General features: G+C 41.0%; 1 protein-coding gene across 1 annotated transcript; it reads right to left on the minus strand.

Annotated features, from left to right (window-relative positions):
- Positions 1-22: 22 nt before the first annotated feature.
- LOC109483872 (angiotensin-converting enzyme-like) lies at positions 23-20,207 on the minus strand. Its single transcript, XM_019787015.1, has 16 exons — positions 20,191-20,207; positions 19,755-19,862; positions 18,787-18,976; positions 13,101-13,262; positions 12,291-12,384; positions 11,433-11,576; positions 10,091-10,288; positions 8,524-8,621; positions 7,337-7,506; positions 6,724-6,947; positions 6,463-6,607; positions 3,001-3,102; positions 2,597-2,728; positions 1,921-2,096; positions 1,064-1,186; positions 23-102 (listed from the first exon to the last, which is right to left on the minus strand). The coding sequence occupies exons 1-16, from the start codon at positions 20,205-20,207 to the stop codon at positions 23-25; spliced, it is 2,163 nt and encodes a 720-aa protein (XP_019642574.1).
- Positions 20,208-21,144: the final 937 nt, after the last annotated feature.

A 21,144-nucleotide genomic window follows, 5' to 3' on the forward strand; every position in this document is an offset into this window, starting at 1 on the left:
CTACAAGCCGAATCTACCGAAATTAATAAACTATCAGTAGAGCCATCCACACGCAGACGACAGTTGAGACAAAGTCGGTCACCACTGAGACAGTCGCGCCCCCTGTCGGATATGTAACGAAACGACTACATGTTATTCATTTCACTTTTACTAGAATAAAGTATCAGATCAAACCACACATACGTTATTGTAATTTTTTCAGCATGAAAAAAAATTTTATTCATGTGAACAAAGTAATTCAAAAGTACGTAACCTATGCCAACCACCTATACATAACTTGTAAAAGTAATTTTTATAAGAAAAAAATGTTCAACTTCATTAAACTATCAAATGATGCAATCATAAAATTTCCAGCAGTTACTATTATGGAATTACGAAATGTTCCATCAATTATGCAAATTAGGCCTTCATTTACATAATTGACATATGCTGATGTCCTTTTGTCCTTAATTACATATGTCACAAGTTTGATCGGTTATATCGTGGAACGCAGTAGTTTTATAGAATTTCCTAATTAATTGTGCAAATTGGATCCTTATTTGCAGAATTGTCATCTAATTATGTCAAACATCACTTAAGCTACCTATACACCAAAAATCATGACGTTTCCTCAACCGGTTCTTGAGTTATCCTCCTTGAAATAATTTTCAACAAACGCCCCTGAAGTTCCAGCGCAAGCCGCTAGGGGGTACCAAACTCATGTCATTTCTACCCCAACAAAAGGAGCTACCTACTATCCCAATTTCCCCCAAGCATGCCTAGATCATATCAAAACCGCTGCAAAACAATAACAAGCCACTAGCTAGGGGGCCCAAAATATAATCATTTCGAGGTCGCAACCTATCCACCTACCAAATATCAAGACAATCTATTCAAGCCTTTCGAGTTATCGTGTTTACACACACACACACACGCACACACACACACGAAAGCCTATGAAAACATAACCTTCTTGGCGAAGGTAAATATAACCTCCATGACATTCCATGGAGGTGTAATAACTACTGATAGGATACAGTGGATAACCCCTTAAGCTTAGAAGTGGATAACATTGAGTTCTTACCGACGGGACAATTCTGTTCGTCGGAGTTGTCAGGGCAGTCGTTGACGCCATCGCAACGGTCCCCTGGCCGGATGCACTTCGACCCGTCAGCACAGGTGAAGCCGTCAGTCGCCGCACAGTCATCTGGGAAAAGAGACACAGGTATAACCATCATGAAAGTTGATTTGTGCTAGTAGTTACATGTTTAAAGTTAAAACTTTTGGTCCAAGACAAAAAATTCTCTCACCTAGAGCTTTCGCCCAGTCACTCTGGTCTTCCTCAGTAGACTGACCCAGTGAAGCTTGTCACGTGGCTTCTTTGAAGCGTGACGTCAACACTGGGTCAAAGCTTGTCACGCTTCAAAGAAGCCACGTGACAAGCTTCACTGGGTCAGCCTACTGAGGAAGACCAGAGTGACTGGTCGAAAGCTCTAGGTGAGAGAATTTTTTGTCTTGGACCAAAAGTTTTAACTTTAAACAGACACAGGTATACTTTCACAGCAGGCTGACGAGGTTCCACTTGAGTTTTGTGACTTCAAGGCGTCGTTACAATATAGATATAGAAGGTTATATTCCACGAGGAGACAATGGATTAGGGCCTAGCCACTTTTTGTCACGACAAATGAACAAATTTTGTGGTAAGAACCATCCATGTTTTTTGCTGAATCTTTTATACTGTGAAAACTCGACTGTAGACAGGAGGGTAAGAATGTTGTTGGTCAGCAGAAATGCCTTCAGCTATGAAAATTTGAATAATCTCAGATAAAGTAACCCCATGATGAAAATATGAAAATTATTTTTTTGGAACCATCTTTACTCATTAGAATGAGCATGTAACCCTGTAGACAGCTTTGATTTTTGACTGTGATAGTTACTCACAAGGAGGAGTCCAGTTTTCGTCCCAGCCGAGCGTCTCTCCGACGTTCTGTGCTTCCAACCAAGTGATGAGTGGTTGGAAGTACTCCACGATCGGCTGAGCTGACATCGTCCTTTGGCCAGTGATCACCTCCATGGCGTCCGGCCACGGTTGACTGGAACCCATCTGGAGCATTCGGCTGAGTTTGTGTGTGTGTGTGTGTGTGTGTGTGTGTGTGTGTGGAGGGGGAGAGGTGGCATTATTACTCTCAATAACCGCACCGTTGTTTCAATAAAATGCTACCAGAACGTAAATGAAAATCAGAGTAGATAGAAGATACAAAATGTACTACTAAACAATATTTCCTATGGCGTGGCCATATTCGTCGAAGGTAGTCATGCAATCTTGATGCCGTAGAATTTTCAAGCAGACTGGAACAGAACTAACCACACACAAGGCTCCAAGACAGTATGAGATCCAAGGCTTACTAGTTACTACTACAACTACTACACTACAGTAACTACTTCTAGAACAAGTTAAGCCAGGAGGTCTACACTAATAGCACAAGAATGCCCTCAGATTGCAATATTACTACAATAGCACCACAGACATTGCCGGGTACTAAGGTGTTGTAAACAAAGAGGAGTACACAGAGACAAGTGTTTTAGCTCTCGACAGGAATATGATATAACAACTCACGCCAACTTCTCCCCAGCGGCCGCCTTGTTGGGCCCTGCAGAGATGTCACACTTGTGCAGCGGGCCGGTGTGCCCGGAAGTCTGACACAGGGCCTGGTGGAACTGGAACTGAACTACAAAACTCACGAAGTACCTACATATCGAAACAACGCCAAGGTTTTAGTTTGTCAACTCCCTTTATAAAGGATAATCTAACAGATACGGTATGAAATCATATTTTAAGCAAACTTAGAGCATGTGCAAAGGTAAGAAAGAATGGATTGATTTTGTGAAGTAGAACATACTAGTAAATGTTCGTATTGGCCTATATCTTATCGAGATCACTTTATGTGTTTGTGACTTTTTTCAAATGTTTACACATTCCTTGCCATATATGTAATACAGTGTAATCAACAAGAAACAGACCTGATGTAAGGGGTGTTGTCAGGGATGTGGAATTTAGCTCCGGGGTCAAAGTCTTTGTCGGGGTTCCTCGGGATAGGTGGCACGATACCCTGGTAACGAGTCCTGGATGGGGAAAGTACCCTATTAGTGTACGGTACAGAGATACTGTTGTAACATATATATGTACGGTACAGAGATACTGTTGTAACATATAATTATATGTACGGTACAGAGATACTGTTGTAATGTATATATTTGGACCCTGCTTGAGAGTGGGTTTGTCTTGGTTTTGATAGACTGTGTGATTCTGACCTAAGTTTCACCACTTCTAACTGGACGTGGGTTAGGTTTGTCCTAGTTCTGATAGGCTGTGTGATTCTGACCTGAGTTTCACCACTCCTAGTTGGACGTGAGTTATGTTTGTCCTAGTTCTGATAGCAATGCTCCATCCCTGTCCAGTCCTTCCCTTACAGCATCTGTGGCCGCTCGTGTGCGTCAAAAACTGGTCTTTATTCCCATATGAGGACCCACACCGGCAAATAAAGACCTGTTCGCCTACTCATCTGTCGCAGCGACAGGAGATTCCAACACAGTTCTGATAGGCTGTGTAATTCTGACCTGAGTTTCACCACTCCTAGTTGGACGTGAGTTAGGTTCGACCTAGTTCTGATAGACTGTGTGATTCTTACCTGAGTTTTTCCACTCCTATGCTACTTGGACGTGTGTTAGGTTTGTTCTAGTTCTGACAGACTGTGTGATTCTGATTTGAGTTTCATTACTTCTAGCAGGACGTGAGTTAGGTTTGTCCTAGGTCTGATAGACCGACAGTGTGTGATTCTGACTTGAGTTAGTTGAACGTGAGTTAGGTTAGTCCTAATTTTGATAGACTGAGTGATTCTGACCTGAGTTTCACCACTTCTAGTTGGACGTGAGTTAGGTTTGTCCTAGTTCTAATAGGCTGTGTGATTCTGACCTGAGTTTCACCACTCCTAGTTGGACGTGAGTTAGGTTTGTCCTAGTTCTAATAGGCTGTGTGATTCTGACCTGAGTTTCACCACTCCTGGTTGGACGTGAGTTAGGTTTGTCCTAGTTCTGATAGGCTGTGTGATTCTGACCTAAGTTTCACCACTCCTAGTTGGACGTGAGTTAGGTTTGTCCTAGTTCTGATAGACTGTGTGATTCTGACCTGAGTTTCACCACTCCTATCCTAGTTGGACGGGAGTTAGGTTTGTTACTCCGTGAAGGAGGTCAGGACCTCCGGACGGAGTGTTGTAATCGGCTGATTTTTCATGTTCGCAGTCAAAACACCGGGTTCTCTTTGTGTAATCGGCACGCAATTTTATACGCCGTCTGCGGGCATGCCCGTGTTGATGCACGAATGTGTATTTTGCCGTTGCTGCTTTCGCGGTCAATGTAATATCGCAGACGCACCCCTACAATTACGAGGCGAATTGGAATGGTCCAGAAAAACGCGTTGTTTGGAATAGCAGTGGAGTGGGAAAAAGTTCATGCAGATACGGGGTGGTTTTTATAAGTGGTTCCAGATGTTTTTGCCCATGGTTAAGAGATGCCAAGTTTTTTGGAAGATGTTCGCAGCCAAAACGCATTCTTCCGTACGTCGCATTTCTGTGTAATTTCGCATGTGGTGTGGCATTATGTCCGGGATGATGCACGTCTTTTTATTTTTACCGTAGCTGTTTTGATATTGAAGTAAATGCATATTTTAGAAACATCCCTACTTTTACAATCCTGTGGAATAGGCCGTAGGTTTAGGCAGTTGTCTGGTAGCAGAGGTACTGTAAGCAGATATCCTGGTTATCTGGCCGGCGGTAGTAACACTCGCCGTGCTTACCGCAACTGTTGCTGGAATTTGGCCTGTTCCAGGCGCGCTTAATTAGGTACAGGCACAGTAATGCTTCGGTCCCAATTGCGCCGGTGCCCGTCGGGGATGTAGCCCGGGCCGGCTCCCGCCGGGCTCTGGAGCCTGGCGGGCACCGTTTGTTGTGGTCACAATTAAAAGTTTCCTTCAGTGGCATTTTGTCACCCTTCTTGGTCGTTCTCCGGCAGGCACCCGGCAGGTACCCGGCAGCTTCTCTGACGATGTCTTGTACTGACCCACTTAATATAGAGTTCACGCTTTTGTTGTGATCATTTCATCTGTGACGTCACACATTTACCCGGGTTTACGAAGTACACACCTTTATTCTGTTCATCTGGTCTGTGACGTAACAAATGTGTCCCGGTGAACTGCCGGCAACCGGAGGGGTACCTGTCGGTGTTCTCATGATGAGGTCACGACGTCTTTTTGTCGGCGGGGCCCGGGTAGAATTTAATTCAGAATTAAATTCTTCTCGGGTCCCCGCCGGGCCAAAAAATAGACCGGTAGCCGCAGGGTGTCCGGCGGGGCCACGTAGGGGTCACGCCCGAAAGTGCCATAAAACAGCCCGGGAACTACCCGGCAGGGCCCCTTTTTCAATTGGGACCGAAGCATAAGACGGTGGGGCTGTCTTTGTTACTAGACACGACCATGATAGTCCGATCTTTATGTGAATGCAATGATTGTGTGTGTGTAAATAAAATGAACTTCGAACTTGAAGCACAGTATCTTTACACGCCCTGGGAGCAGTAATGGATTTAGCTCTTTGTATGTTTTATGCTTGTGACGCGCCCTCATTGTATTAACCGTTGCCTAATTATAATGTCTGCACAGTAGGTCTGGCGTTGACGCTTGGGATTTTGTTGAAATATATAAAACTTCACGGAGGATTGTCACCTATGGCTTCTTGTTCTAGTTCTGATAGATTGTGTGATTCTGACCTGAGGTTCACCACTCCTATCCTAGTTGGACGTGAGTTAGGTTTGTTCTAGTTCTGATAGACTGTGTGATTCTGACCTGAGTTTCACCACTCCTATCCTAGTTGGACGGGAGTTAGGTTTGTCCTAGTTCTGATAGATTGTGTGATTCTGACCTGAGGTTCACCACTCCTATCCTAGTTGGACGTGAGTTAGGTTTGTTCTAGTTCTGATAGACTGTGTGATTCTGACCTGAGTTTCACCACTCCTATCCTAGTTGGACGTGAGTTAGGTTTGTTCTAGTTCTTATAGACTGTGTAATTCTGACCTGAGTTTCACCACTCCTAGTTGGACGGGAGTTAGGTTTGTCCTAGTTCTGATAGACTGTGTGATTCTGACCTGGGTTTCACCACTCCTATCCTAGTTGGACGTGAGTTAGGTTTGTTCTAGTTCTGATAGACTTTGTGATTCATGACCTGAGTTTCACCACTTCTAGTTGGACGTGAGTTAGGTTTGTCCTAGTTCTGATAGACTGTGTGATTCTGACCTGAGTTTCACCACTCCTATCCTAGTTGGACGTTAGATTTGTCCTAGTTCTGACAGACTGTGTGATTCTGACCTGAGTTTTATCACTCCTAGTTGGACTTGAGTTAAGTTCGTCCTATTTCTGATAGACTGTGTGATTCTGACCTAAGTTTCCACCACTCCTGGTTGTAAGTTGCCGGAGTGATAGAGCCATTGAAGACCGCCCATCTCCACTGGTCCATCAGGTAGGCAAATGGCAGGAACGCGATCTTGTCCAGGGCCATATTCATCAGGAAGTTGATGTCAGACTCTGGATCATGAGAGGATTGAAGAGATAGGTTATTTTCACAAAACTATTATTTTACCTATTTACATATTACTTACCAAAGAACAAACTAGAGACAGATCCTCTGCTATAAGGCCTACCGTTGTCGTCTTCGACGGTGTCCAAGAGGCCGATTCCCTGTAAGTGTATCGGAGTGGCCACGGACAGAGCCAGCAGATCTCCCACCGCTTCATGGAAGCCTGGGTTTGCTCCCCACCGGAACGGAACGGGATGGTGCTTGTACTGTAGGTAGTACTCGATGTGACCCATCTCGTGGTGGATGGTGACCAGGTCGTTCATGTTGATGTTGGTGCACATTTTAACCCTGTATATATATACAGCAAATGTATATAATCATAAATATCTTTATTATCAAAACATACGTTGAACTTTACCTTGTCACATCTTATGATTTGTATCATTGATTCAGAATTCATTGCGGCATTCGAGAACTATTCTTTCTCTGTGCCTTTTCAAAACTTTAGTCACCATAACTGTCCTGTAGTCTCAATCAGACTAGCATCTCACAAAGTAAGTAATTTGTAATATGTATTCCCATGCATGTCTAACGATTTTCATCTTTTCCCCAGGGTTTCCATTAGTAACAGTCTTTGACTAGTTGGTACACCCTGGCTTCTTTGTAAGCCGGAATAAACCAGACTAGCAGCGCAGGCCGAGGGCGAACGACTTGCTGGTGTAGGCTGAGTGACCTACCTGACATCATGCGCGTTGTAGAAGTCCCATGCGGACGCGTGACAGACCACTTCTCTGTCTGCCGGTTTGACGAACATGGAGTTGTCCCAGAAGTTCTGCGGCATCTCCAATTGACCCATCTCCTTAAAGAATTCGTCTGCTGTACGGAACATCCGATCGACCGTCCATCCCTGATATGGGCATTAATCACTGTTAGAACTGACATAGCTGCGAGCTTGTTCATGTATGAGATATAAAGTATGAACTAGAAAGGTAACATTTGCAAAGCAAATGCATAATGTTTACCTTCGCATATGATCTGCTCTGTTAATTCTTACTCAAACGCATTCACATAAATGGTGACAGGAGTCTAAATCCCTCCTACTATAAAATTGCACGTACATAATGCTGCAATTTTATAGTAGGAGGGATTTAACATTGTAACACAACACCAGTTACCATGGTGAGAGACAACATGGTTCAGGTCATTGACCAGGTTAGAGGTCAGTGTTTTTATTTATTTATTTAGTATTTGGAACAGAAGAAGAAGAAACAGAGCAAAAACAATATGCTTTCCTTCGGTAAACATAATAAAGAAGTGGCGGCGGATATGTACGTTATGCTACATTATCATGTCTTCTTATTGTTTGATGTTTGATGGATCATCGCTTCAATGTATCGATTCTTGTCGTACTCAAGCGATAGCTACAAACATGTCTCTTATGATTTGCAAACCCATTAATTTTCCACCTCTGTATCCCCATTGGGGTGCATCAGTGCAACTTTTGGTCATTGTACAGTAATCTTTTAAACTGTAAACCTTAAACTAAGGTTAAAAACATTCTGAAGGCACATCGAATCACGACGATGAGTTAACGTTATGCTCCTTAAAAGATTTCCTCTCAAGCATTCCCCGCAGTTCCAGAACAAGCTTCTGGGGGGGGGGCAAGCCCATGCCACTTCCTTCATTATACCAGAGCCGTCTACCATCCAAAATTCTTTGCATGTGCAAATTATGAGATAGCAAAATCGGCAATTCCGCTGCAGTATCATGACAAGTCGCCGGGGGAGGCAAAATGATAACTTCATACCCGCCCACCTACTAAGGACCAAGGCAATATACGCAGGCCTATATCTAGCACATCAGAGACGTTCTCGGCAAAGAATTGCTTCAAACGGTAGGATATAAATGAAAGGGATCTGCTCACATCTGCCTGCATCTTCGGTGTCACATCCAGGCTTGTCTTGCCAGGGTAGGGCTCCACTAGGTCGTAGATGTTGCTCCAGAATTGGGACCACATGTTACCTACATCGATCACACGAGTCAATGTGTTACCAAGGATAGAATGAAACAAGGGACCATTTGGCTCAATGTTTATAATTAGGTGTTAATGACCCGCCCCGAGGTAAATATGGTGCATAAAGCCTTGTCAATTGCTATAACCACCAAATGAAGCCACAAAGTGAGCGCAGCGAACGAGATGGCTTTATGAGTGACTATAGCAACTGACAAGGCTTTATTTCACCATATTCACCGAGAAGGGGCTTTTATCATATAGCTAATCAAAACTTACACAGTAAAGAGTGACATTTACATACAAACTTAAATAGAACATAGTTCCATCTGAAGTCACCTGAGGTCACTGGGGCAGGGTCTTGGAACAGGCATGGAACAGGTGTTCTATTTGGGTCACCTGAGGTCATATGCGGGTGATTATTGGGTTGTTTAATGTATGGATTGTGATTATTAAAGACCCGGCTTTGACTCTATCTCTGACATTACGGCGTTATAAGGAATGTGGAATTTAGCCTTCTGATTGGTCAACGTCACCCGGCTATATGATAATAAGTGATAGTGTCTGCCAGGCTCCTTTTATCATGTATTTGTACTCCGACTGTACAAATTAGTGGCGTCGCGTGGCGCAGTGGACAGAGCGTTCGGCGCTCAACAAAGAGCCCCGGGTTCGATTCCGGGTCGGAGCACAGGGGCATGTCCGAACATGCGCACCGACGTTGTGCCCTTGGGAAAGGCACTTTACACGTATCCCCCCTCAAATAGAGGGACAAGTCTCCAACGGCAGTTGTCTTCAGCTGGCGGACGAGAGCAGCGCCAGGCGGGCTGGCGTAGTCAAGGCGGACCTTGAGCGTAACCAAGTCATCCGGCAGCTCGCTGCAAGCATCCCAACCGGAACCAGCACGTCTCCCTCGATGTGGATCCGCTGGGGAAGACGGGTGCCCAAGTGTGTGGGTCTCAGATTCGCAACCTGTTATCCACCTTAAACAAATTCACGCGAAGGCCGCCGTGTCAACTGTAACCCTCACTCAGGTGTAGGGACTGACACGGTCATACTACTCGGAAAATCTGTATATCTGTATATCTGTACATGAATCTGTATCTGTGCATGAATATGTACCTGTACATGAATCTGTATCTGATTGCAAATAAAGATATCGAGTGATTGCCATATATAGTGTACTCCGACTGTAAAGAAGATCTTCAAGGAAAACTTTTATACTGATACGGTAATGGATTTTACGATCACTGATCTAGATATGCCAATTATCAGCATGTAATGCATGAAAGACTGGATCAATGTGTAGTTGTACTGTATTTACCTAACGGATGTGCAGGGATGGGCCCAGTGACTTGAACCACCAACATTTGTAAGCATCGCACATGATCTGTGCATCAGCGTTGGAAATTAGGTAAACTTACATACAGCACCTACCATTGACTATTGCTTGTTAGCCCTATGTTTCTGATATCACACAAACTTAGCAGATGAGCAGGGATGGGCCCAGTGGCACTGATCTTGTCTTGTCCGTATGTAGCCCTGAGCTTCTTCCTGACGTAAGCGTGCAGGTTGTTGTACAGAGGCGTGAGCTGGTTGTACAGGTTCTCCAGTTGTTCCTGGAAGTCAGCTGTCTCGTACCAGGAGCGCCAGTACGCTCCCGTGTCTTCCCATCTCCGAGCTGCATTGATACATAACGTGGCATGTGACATTTCGAGCAAAAGTGACAAATAGAATAAAGTTAGTTTAAAACTCCCACCCACAACTTTCGGCGCAGAAGGGCAGTGCTACTCTCCATGTCTATAGCGCTTGCACCACAGAGGCTAGCCTCTACCAGGATTAGGGAAGCGGGAAACTGTTCTTTCAGCGAGGACCAACTCTCATCAGTTTCTTAATATGCTATTCAAATTATCGATTTGATAAACGTGTTATTATACTATGTTGTTATAAAATTGCTGTTGTGTTCTGTATGAAATTGCTGTTATGTTGTGATTGAAGTTGTGAAGGGTTTGTGTTACCGCTTTTCTTCATCTCTTGTTTGAGGCGGCCACCTTCAACAGGATGAAGATTCTTCCGCCTTTTGTGTGCTATTATCGTTTGGTTTGGTTATTCTGTGTACTTTCAACAGCTAGATATAGAGACATCATAATCGTAAAAAAAATTCCTGAATATTATACCTACATAAGCCCTTTTTATGAACCCGGCGGTAGGAAATATTAGATTTCTCCTAATTATTGTTTTTGGCGCGTCTCTGTGTGTGTGTGTGTGTGTGTGTGTGTGTGTGTGTGTTTCCGCACATTTGTAGTCAGCATAACTTCAGAACGCCTTTATGGATTGTGATGATATTTGGTATGCTGGTAGGTCTTAGGAAGCCGAAGGTCAAGGTCAAATATGGGCCTCCTGATGGCTGACCTTGATACTGCAGCAGAAATTCCGGTTTTTGTATCTTTTTTGCAAGGCAGGGAAAACAGATGTGCGGGGCATAACACGTGTTGGAGGTAGCGCGGTTTGATTAATGAGGTTCTCCCTCTGGAATAGGCTACATGTACAGTTGACCCCTGAGTTGACCAGATCTATTACAGCCTGACCTATTTCAGGCCAAAGGTGTTACTGTATTATCTATGTATTTGAAAACAAAAACCTGTGTTATTTTGTTCTGTACTGTAGTGTAAAAACATTAAAAAACTTATATTTCATGGAGGTATGAGATCTCCGAATTCTTGTTATTGAGATGTCATTGAAACACTTTCTCATCTGTTGAATGTGACTCTTATTTTTCTAATACCACGTCTGTATGTGAGGATGAATCCGATTCAGCATCTTACCATCTTGCCTAACGGCATCGTTACTGAGTTCCACGAAGCGAGGGTACTTGTCCTTCAGCTGCCTGCCTACGCCGTCCCGCCAGCCTTCCCAGCAGAACCGCAGCCGGTCGTAGTCACGCTCTTTAGCCAGGCAGTTGTATAAATCTGTACACAGAAACACGTTCAGATGGGTAGAGCGTTGAACATTGAATAGCTTTCCCTTCAGTTCATCTCAACTCCTTAGTTCTTGAAGACTGCAGCATTAAATTAATTCTCTCCTGAACTACAATTCTTTGGTCCTTTTTTTACCTTGTTCTTGTATCGTGTACAGGGGTGCCAGTGTATACAGGGCAATTTTACGGTATACCGTGCAAGTTTACTAGTATACAGTGCAATTTTACGGAATACGGTGCAATCCTATTTAGTATACAGTGCAATTTTACGGAATACAGTGCAATTGTATTGCTGACGGAGCGTACTCACATCTTTCTGTGTTTTTCGAGCGAATTTGGACCATTCCCATAGATAGACCTTTACTAGTCAAATCACTACATATTACACACAGGGAATGTCACTACACAGGGATCATTTTGAATTCGCTCGAAAAAGACAGAAGTATTTGAGTCAGCGGCGTCCGCCATCTTGAAACTGAGAAAGCAGGGAAAGCCGGGTCCAAGTATTGCACTTTACGATTGCACTGTATTCCGTAAAGTTGCATTGTATACTAATACGATTGCACTGTATTCCGTAATATTGCACTGCATACTAGTAAAATTGCACTGTATACCGTAAAATTGCACTGTAAATATACTCTGGCACCCCTGGTGTAGTTATCGCTCTTATAACGCCCTTATAACATTAACGGTCCGCCTCCCTTACCTGGGTTCAGCGCCAGACAGTTGGACGGGTTGTCGTACTCACACGCCTTCCCAGTGGAGTAGATGTCTTCCATCTCTGAGAGTACCTTGTTGAGCTGAAAAACAGCAACGAAAAAAAAAGATTTGAAAACATTTTAATTGGATTGAAAGTGACAGTCAACAACTTTACTACTTTCAAATAAAATATATGTGTTCATAGGGATACGTGTGGATGGAATATTTTCGTAAGACATCTAGGATCAGAAAACAACGGATGGCCGCTGGGACCTATTCACCAGTTTCTCATCCCCAGAATGTAATGCGAAAATAGGGGGTAACCCTCATTTGCATAGGACAGGAAGGCATCGGAATGATCCTGGTGACGTTAAACAGCTTGTTTTTCACTGTGTTTTGAGGTGTTGGGGCATTTTATGCTCAACATTAATTAAATTACTATGGGTTAAATCTGAAAACAAATAGAGAATGAATTTTTTTGGAATATGTGGTTTGTAACGTTATTGTGGTGACACTATACTGTTGCTGTAACGTTATAAACCACATGTTCCATGTTGAAAAGAACACTAAAACTTCATTCTCTATTTGTTGTTAGTTTCGGCCCATAGTAATTTAATTAATGTTGAGCATAAAATGCCCCAACACCTCAAACCACGGTGAAGATCAAGCTGTTTAACATCAACAGGATCATTCCGATGCCTTCCAGTCCTATGCAAATGAGGGTTACCCTCCTATTTTCGCATTGCATTCTGGGGATGGGAAACTGGTGAATAATCGAACGACATCTGCCGGATTTACATATTACTGCAGTACTGACCTCCTCCAGTTTTGCCTGGTCAGTCTGAGCTGCGGTTCCAAGACCAGTGATTTTATCAAAGAGTCTCTTGAGTGTTGCATTGTTGAAGTTCTGCCAGTCAAACCTGGAGCCATTTCGAGCCACTTCTTTGAGGAACTGGGATTCTACCAACCTGGCTTCAACCTGACAAACAAATATTAGGTTATGTTGATTACAGGGCTCGAAATTCTTTATTTTTAAATATTAGTTTTTGCTGACATTCTACTTATCTTACATGGTGCACCTACAATATTTTTGTGCACTCTATTTTTTTAGGTTGAGTGACACTGGTGCACTCAACCTAAAAATAATTTAGTGCACAAAAATAGTTTCATTTCAAGAAAAGTACTATAATTATAACAATGATTGTATTGTTTTTTCTGACACTTAGATGTTAAGAATATGCAAAAAAAGTGAAATAGAAGCATCTTATTTTAGGAGCATCCTATTTTATATAATCAAGGAGCATCCTATTTTTTTAAGAATATGCTGTAACTACTACACATTTATTATCTTTACATACGTCAAACCTAAGAAAATATTTGGGTGCACTGGTGCACCCACAGAAAAAAAATTGGGTGCACAGCTCCAAATTTGGGTGCACCAACGTGCACATGCACCCAGTATTTCGAGCCCTGACTTACTTCATAAGTCGAGATCGTCGTATAGCAATATTGCATTACAATTTACATTTTCAATCCCATAATTGAAACATCGACTGGTCATTCACCAGTTTCCCATCCCCAGAACGCAATGCGAAAATACGGGGGTAAACCTCATTTGCATTGGACTGGAAGGCATCGGAATGATCCTGTTGACGTTAAACAGCTTGTTTTTTTTACTGTGTTTTGAGGTGTTGGGCATTTTATGCTCAACATTAATTAAATTACTATGGGTTGAATCTGAAAACAAATAGAGAAGGAATTTTTTGGAATATGTGGTTTGTAACGTTGTAGTGGTAACGCTATACTGATGCTGTAACGCCACAAACCACATGTTCTATGTTAAAAAGAACACAAAAACTTCATTCTCTATTTGTTGTCAGATTCGTCCCATAGTAATTTAATTAATGTTGAGCATAAAATGCTCTAACACTTCAAAACACAGTGAAAAGCAAGCTGTTTAACGTCAACAGGATCATTCCGATGCCTTCCAGCCCTATGCAAATGAGGGTTACCCCCGTATTTTCGCATTGCATTCTGGGGATGGGAAACTGGTGAATGGTTTTGTGTCAATGGACTTGCACATCATTGAAGCTCACTAAACTATACACCTTTCAAGTCTGACGTAACTTACACATGTTATAAGGTATGAAATTCCCATCATTCACCAATAAGGAATTACAGAATTTTCATTGATTATGCAATAATTTGCATAAATGGTATCTGTTGATGTTCCACCTGCCATAGATTGTATAAAAGTACTATTAGGCCACACCGACTTAATTTTATGGATGACATCCTCTGAAGACCCCCAAACTAGTGCGCGCGGGCGAATAAAAAAAATCCGGCCAAAAATTAAAAAAAAATGCTACTAAACCACAGGAATACAAAGCTGGTATTGTGCATTTTTTGGTATTGCGGCAGTACTTAGCGACGTATATGAGTTCTTCAGTCGTGGAGCTTCGGTAGCCTGGGTGCCCGGCTCCATATTGTCGCTAACTACCATGATGAGCTAGAGCCAGGCCTTATCCTTTTTACGCGTAAAGCAGTGCAAAAAAGAAAGTCCGATAAAAAAGCCTCAAAATATATATACGCCAAATTTTTGCCAAAATTTTTTTCATGCATCAACTTTTAATTGGGTCTGAACGTATATAAAATATAACTCTTTATTACACCATGATAACAAATAAAACATACATAAAAATAAACCAATAAGAAAATAACGAACAACCATCGCCTTGATTTTTACTGTCAGCGACAATTTTATTTGTCTGGAACAGAAAGATGAAGAAATTAACCTAAATCAATATGTTTACTCCTGGGTAAGCATAACAATTCATTGTCTACATACATCCGTTACTAACTTAAGTGCCCCACTGTCATGTAGTGATTTAAAAAGTTCATGTTGGTGGAAAAAATCATGTATACTATTCTTGACGTTCATTTTCATGGACTTCTTGTCGTAGTAATGGTAATGTAATTTTTCGTTGTGAAGATTCCTTTGATATGGGTAGAAGCCATATAGGGTGATGACTTCACAAAATGTACTGGCAAGGGTGTAGATATTGAGTCCGGCAGTTGTAACCCCCTTGGAAAGGTTGCTGTTGTACTTCTCATTCCAGAACCTAAATGCAAGACAATTTATGATTAGAGTGATATGTGATATAAACACTGTAACTGATTTTTTTTCGCGGTACATATCATTAGGCCATGTCTTTTATTTGATTATATGGATGACATCCGCGCGCGCATGAATTTTCGGCCGTTCGCAACCATACTGTAAATCGTACAAAATGAGCAAATTTATGTCCTATGTTGGAATAGGAAGTATTGGAACAAAGTTACTAATGTCATAAAATGCCGAAATCAATTCAGAAAAAGAGAAAATGTGAAGAAATGAAAATGAAAAGTTTACTATTAATGAAGTTATTTTCAAGTTATTTACCCTTTCTCAATGTTCTTTTATCTTTGCTATTTGCAATTAGCCTTCTGGAATTCGCAATAAACTTACCTATTATTCGCCATGCCATACTCTGTGTGTTTAGCCATTTGTTCAGCATTCTTGACCACGTAGATTTCATAATGAAGACAACTTTTGTTGCCAAACTTTTTTCCTAGAGTATGTCATCCACATAATCAAATCAACATGGCCTTATGAGTGAATCAATGGCGAGCAACTTTTCAAATGTTGATTTGATTACTAAAATATATAATTGACACCCTCTGGAAACCCCAAACCTGATGCAAGCGGGCGAATAAAAAAGTTTGTCCAAAAAAGTTGTTTTCAGTATGAATTCTACATGGTCATGAAGGTTGGTATGGCGAATAATCTACTAACACACCAGATGTCGTCCATATAATAAAATCAACAGGCCTAATAAATAAATAGATGAAAGAAAGTCTGTACCCACATGCGAATGAAGCATTTTGCGATAAATCTTGCCGAATGGGGTCAAAATGGACCCAGATGTTTCAGTGACAGATAGACGGATAGAAAGAGGGAGGGTGTGGGAGAAAGAGAAAGAGAGAAAGAAAGGAAGAAAGAAAGAAAGAAAGAGAGAAAGAGAGAAAGAGAGAAAGAAAGAAAGAAAGAAAGAAAGAAAGAAAAAGAAAGAAAGAATGAAAGAAAGAGATTTCATCACGAGACACTTACGGTTTGATATGACGTCTTGGTGGAGACACCGAATAAGTCATTGTGATGTTAAGATCCAATTTCCTTATCATCGTGTTTAAAGCAGGAAGGTTACAAGAGATACAGAGACAGAAGGAGACAGAAGACAGAAGTGATGCAGATTGAAACACATGTGGAGGAGTGTACATTGTGTTTACAAGAGATGCAGAGACAGAAGGAGACAGAAGACAGAAGTGATGCAGAGTGAAACACCTGTGGAGGAGTGGACAGTGTGTTTACAAGAGATGCAGAGACAGAAGGAGACAGAAGACAGAAGTGATGCAGAGTGAAACACCTGTGGAGGAGTGTACAGTGTTTACAAAAGATACAGAGACAGAAGGAAACAAAAGATAGAAGTGATGCAGAGTGAAACACCTGTGGAGGAGTGTACAGTGTGTTTACAAGAGATGCAGAGACAGGAGACAGAAGATAGAAGTGATGCAGAGTGTACAGTAGTGTGTTTACAAGAGATACAGAGACAGAAGGAGACAGAAGACAGAAGTGATGCAGAGTGAAACACCTGTGAAGGAGTGGACAGTAGTGTGTTTACAAGAGATACAGAGACAGAAGGAGACAGAAGTGATGCAGAGTGAAACACCTGTGAAGGAGTGTACAGTGTGTTTACAAGAGATACAGAGACAGAAGGAGACAGAAGACAGAAGTGATGCAGAGTGAGACACTTGTGAATGAATGTACAGTGTGTTTACAAGAGATACAGAGACAGAAGGAGACAGAAGACAGAAGTGATGCAGAGTGAAACACCTGTGGAGGAGTGTACAGTGTGTTTACACGAGATACAGAGACAGAAGGAGACAGAAGACAGAAGTGATGCAGAGTGAAACACCTGTGGAGGAGTGTACAGTGTTTACAAGAGATGCAGAGACAGAAGGAGACAGAAGATAGAAGTGATACAGAGTGAAACACCTGTGGAGGAGTGGACAGGGTGTTTACAAGAGATGCAGAGACAGAAAGAGACAGAGAGAGAAGTGTTACAGAGTGAAACACCTGTGGAGGAGTGGACAGTATGTGTTCACATTTAGGACTTGAAGAAAGAGAGCGGTCGAGTGTTAAACACTCAGGAATAGTAAAGAACTGTAATGCCTAAGAAAGACGAAATAGAAATAGACAGATAGCCATAGAATAGACGATATTCATTATTTATATTTAATCATGTGTCTGTGTGAAAAAAACAAACTATTTTTAAACTGTAATATCTTTTAAGTGTGTATCCCTGTATTTTAACGACCATGGCTCTCCCAACGTGGAGGAATAAAGAATAAAAGGAAAGGAAAGGAAAGAAAGAAAAAGAAAGAAAGAATGAAAGAAAGAGATTTCATCACGAGACACTTACGGTTTAATATGACGTCTTGGTGGAGACACCGAATACGTCATTGTGATGTTAAGATCCAATTTCCTTATCATCGTGTTTAAAGCAGGAAGGTTTCTGTGGTTGCCGAGTATATAGCTTATTATGGAGTTATTCCGAGAAATTATCCACTGGGGGTCAAAATTGACTCTCTCTATTTTGTCTAATACTCTGCTGTTGATAATGGTCATGTTGGTCTTCCCACCGACATCCTGAAACAAACAACAACTAGCTAACAGTTGCAAAGCAAATGCACAATGTTTACCTTCGCATATGGTCTGCTCTGTTAATTCTTATTCAAACACATTCATATATGTATAGTCGGACAGGAGTATAAATCCCTCCTACTATAAAATTGCAACTGTTATGTAACCCAAAACCAGTTATCATGCGGAGAGACGTCATCAAATCAGGTCATTGGCCAGAAAACGTAGTAAAAATAATAAGTTTTCCTTCGGTATACCAACGGTATACAACAAAATATTGGTATTATAATAGAGTACAAAGGTCTGTTAAGACTTAAATTACACATGGAAACAACACCCAAGTCACAAAAATGTCATTAATTGATGGATATAGTTTTGCTATCCACCATCTTAGATCTCCATCCTTGCCTTTAAAAAGACATTCTTTTAAGATACAACCTCAAAAATACAATGCAAACGGACTATAGACGTTCATATGAACGTTTTATGTTAAAAATTAAGTAGTTATGGAATTTGGGGAAAAACTGTTTATACCTGAGTTAATGATATGGTGTGCCATCTTAGATTTAGACCGATGACGTCATGAAATTAGCATAAATTTTGAGGTTTTACCTGTCACATCAAAAGACGCCAATTTTTCAAATTAAGATTACTTGTAATGGTACTGATAAAAGATTGCATTAGTATGCTATAGTAATCAAAATGACATGGAACGTGAAGGCATTGTCACCTGTTCGAATGTCTTTAATGTAGCATTATTTACTCTGATAACAAAATCCTTGCGGTCAATGTCGTCCCCACAGCCGCTGCCACGGAGGATGCCATTATTGCCGACAACCGCGCATGTCTTGTAATGTCCAACTCGTATTCTCGTGACAGACGTTCCATTTTTCTTAGACTGGTTATAGATGACGAAATTTGCTGATGGGTTGAAATAGCGACTTGTCTGATTGCTGAAACAAATATGTTAAAATCGTTAACTTGTCCTCATATTGTCAGCACTATTATTTGAACTATTGCCTTCTCCAGAAAGGCTATATTATCGGCATTTTTTTAACAACTCAATCATTTGTTGATAACTCTGGTACTTGAATCATGCATAGTCTGGACATTTTTCTTCTGTCTTCCAGTGTCAGTGACACCCACTGTAGGTTTCTTTTCTTTTCATTTCCGTGACACTAACACCCTTTTCATAGTTGTTCATACAGAATATTGCAACTTGATCCTGTACCCTTTCCAGTTTGTCTTTGTCTATCTTTATATCTGGATCCCATACTGTCGCGGCATATTCTAGGATTGGTCTTAAAAGTGACGTGTATGCAAGTGATTTTACTCTATAGCTAGTTGGACATTGTCAATATAAGATGTTTCATTTTGCAACATAGAGTCTTGACATACCATCATGTCGGTGTTATCTAGAGCAATAAAAAGTTATCTTGTAGTAAAGCTTCAGACAAACATTTATATTTCATATCAGTTTTTTGTGTCAGTCATTGAGTCAAGTAATTTTCGAATAATCATTTCCTTTAATGGGTTCTTTAAAAAAATTTTTTTCATAGTGAAAACGCTGCTCTTGCTAGCAAATATTACTTTTAACGTGCATCCATATCCGTTTCCTTTAACGACCTCTTAACAAATAATAGTGTTTTTGCAAAAATGTTTTGAATATATACTTATCTACACAAGAAAGCAGTCACTCAAGCAACTGGATAAATTTTGACATACACTTACCTAATACGAAATGCTGATGTAACGTTGTACCAGTCGATGAATGAATTCGAACCCCTGGTGTCAAAGGCTGCATTAACCTTTCTTTTCATCAGGGGTTTTGTGTTGAAGCTGGAAAAAACAAAAACAATATCAATTGTCGGTTATACTTCTCTTAAAAGAGCTTTAATTGGAAGCACTGAACTGACGAAGAAAACACATCAATATATTAAGTTTAATTCTAAAGCAGTATGTACGAATCGTCTTTGTCTACATAACCTCTCTTAACCCCTGAAATAACATTTTAGTAACAAAACTAGAAAGGTAACATTTGCAGAGCAAATCCATCATTTATACCTCCACAATTTCTTTATCTATTTATTTAGTTATTCATTTATTGCAATTATCCACATACACATGTACATGGAAGGCATGGTAGAACAGTTGAACCTAAGTACACCTTTTCAAGGCCACCATGCTGACAAATAAATAGTCGATTGATCTAGCCTGACAAATTACTGCTCTGTTTATTGTTACTCAAACACAAGGAAAGTAAACATAAAGATACTTACTCCGTATGCTTGTATTTCTGCAGCAGGAAGAAAGATAAAATCAAAACTACAACAAATAAGACTGGTATAGTAAAAGATCTCTTCATAATCGTAGCCATGTTGAGGGATAGGTCATAGCTATATATAGCTAGGTGGTCGAACAGGTTTGAGACAGATTAACCTTCTCCCTGCGTTTGCCCACGTTTTTGCACGTAGACAGCACGCAGAAGCACGTACGGCGGGTTGTGACCGAAGCTTTAACAAAGTACCATGGGCTAGAGCCAGGCCTTATCCGTTTTACGCGTAAAGCAGTGCAAAACAGAAAGTCCGATAAAAAAGCCTCAAAATACGCCAACTTTTTTTTTAAATTTTTTCATGCATCAACTTTTAATTGGGTCTGAAGGTATATAAAATATAACTCTTCATTACAACATGATAACAAATAAAACATACATAAAAATAAACCAATAACAAAATAACGAACAACCATCGCCTTGATTTTTACTGTCAGCAATAGTTTTATTTGTCTGGAACAGAAAGATGAAGAAATTAACCTAAATCATCATGTTTACTCCTGGGTAAGCATAACAATTCATTGTCTACATACATCCGTTACTAACTTAAGTGCCCCACTGGCATGTAGTGATTTAAAAAGTTCATGTTGGTGGAAAAAATCATGCACACTTTCTTGACGTTCATTTTCATGGACTTCTTGTCGTAGTAATGGTAATGTAATTTTTTGTTGTGAAGATTCCTTTGATATGGGTAGAAGCCATATAGGGTGATGACTTCACAAAATGTACTGGCGAGGGTGTAGGTATTGAGTCCGCCAGTTGTAACCCCCTTGGAAAGGTTGCTGTTGT

The sequence above is a fragment of the Branchiostoma belcheri genome, unplaced genomic scaffold (genome assembly GCF_001625305.1).
Source record: "Branchiostoma belcheri isolate BF01 breed outbred unplaced genomic scaffold, Haploidv18h27 scaffold67, whole genome shotgun sequence".
Lineage (NCBI taxonomy): Eukaryota > Metazoa > Chordata > Leptocardii > Amphioxiformes > Branchiostomatidae > Branchiostoma > Branchiostoma belcheri.

What these genes read in the sequence shown, in the direction of transcription:
- LOC109483872 (XM_019787015.1), bottom strand. An exon ending in ACCAGGCAAAACTGGAGGAG is followed by an intron (nt 12,385 to 13,100) that starts GTCAGTACTGCA and finishes GCTGTTTTTCAG; the next exon opens with CTCAACAAGGTACTCTCAGA. An exon ending in CACCGAAGATGCAGGCAGAT is followed by an intron (nt 7,507 to 8,523) that starts GTGAGCAGATCC and finishes TGCCCATATCAG; the next exon opens with GGATGGACGGTCGATCGGAT.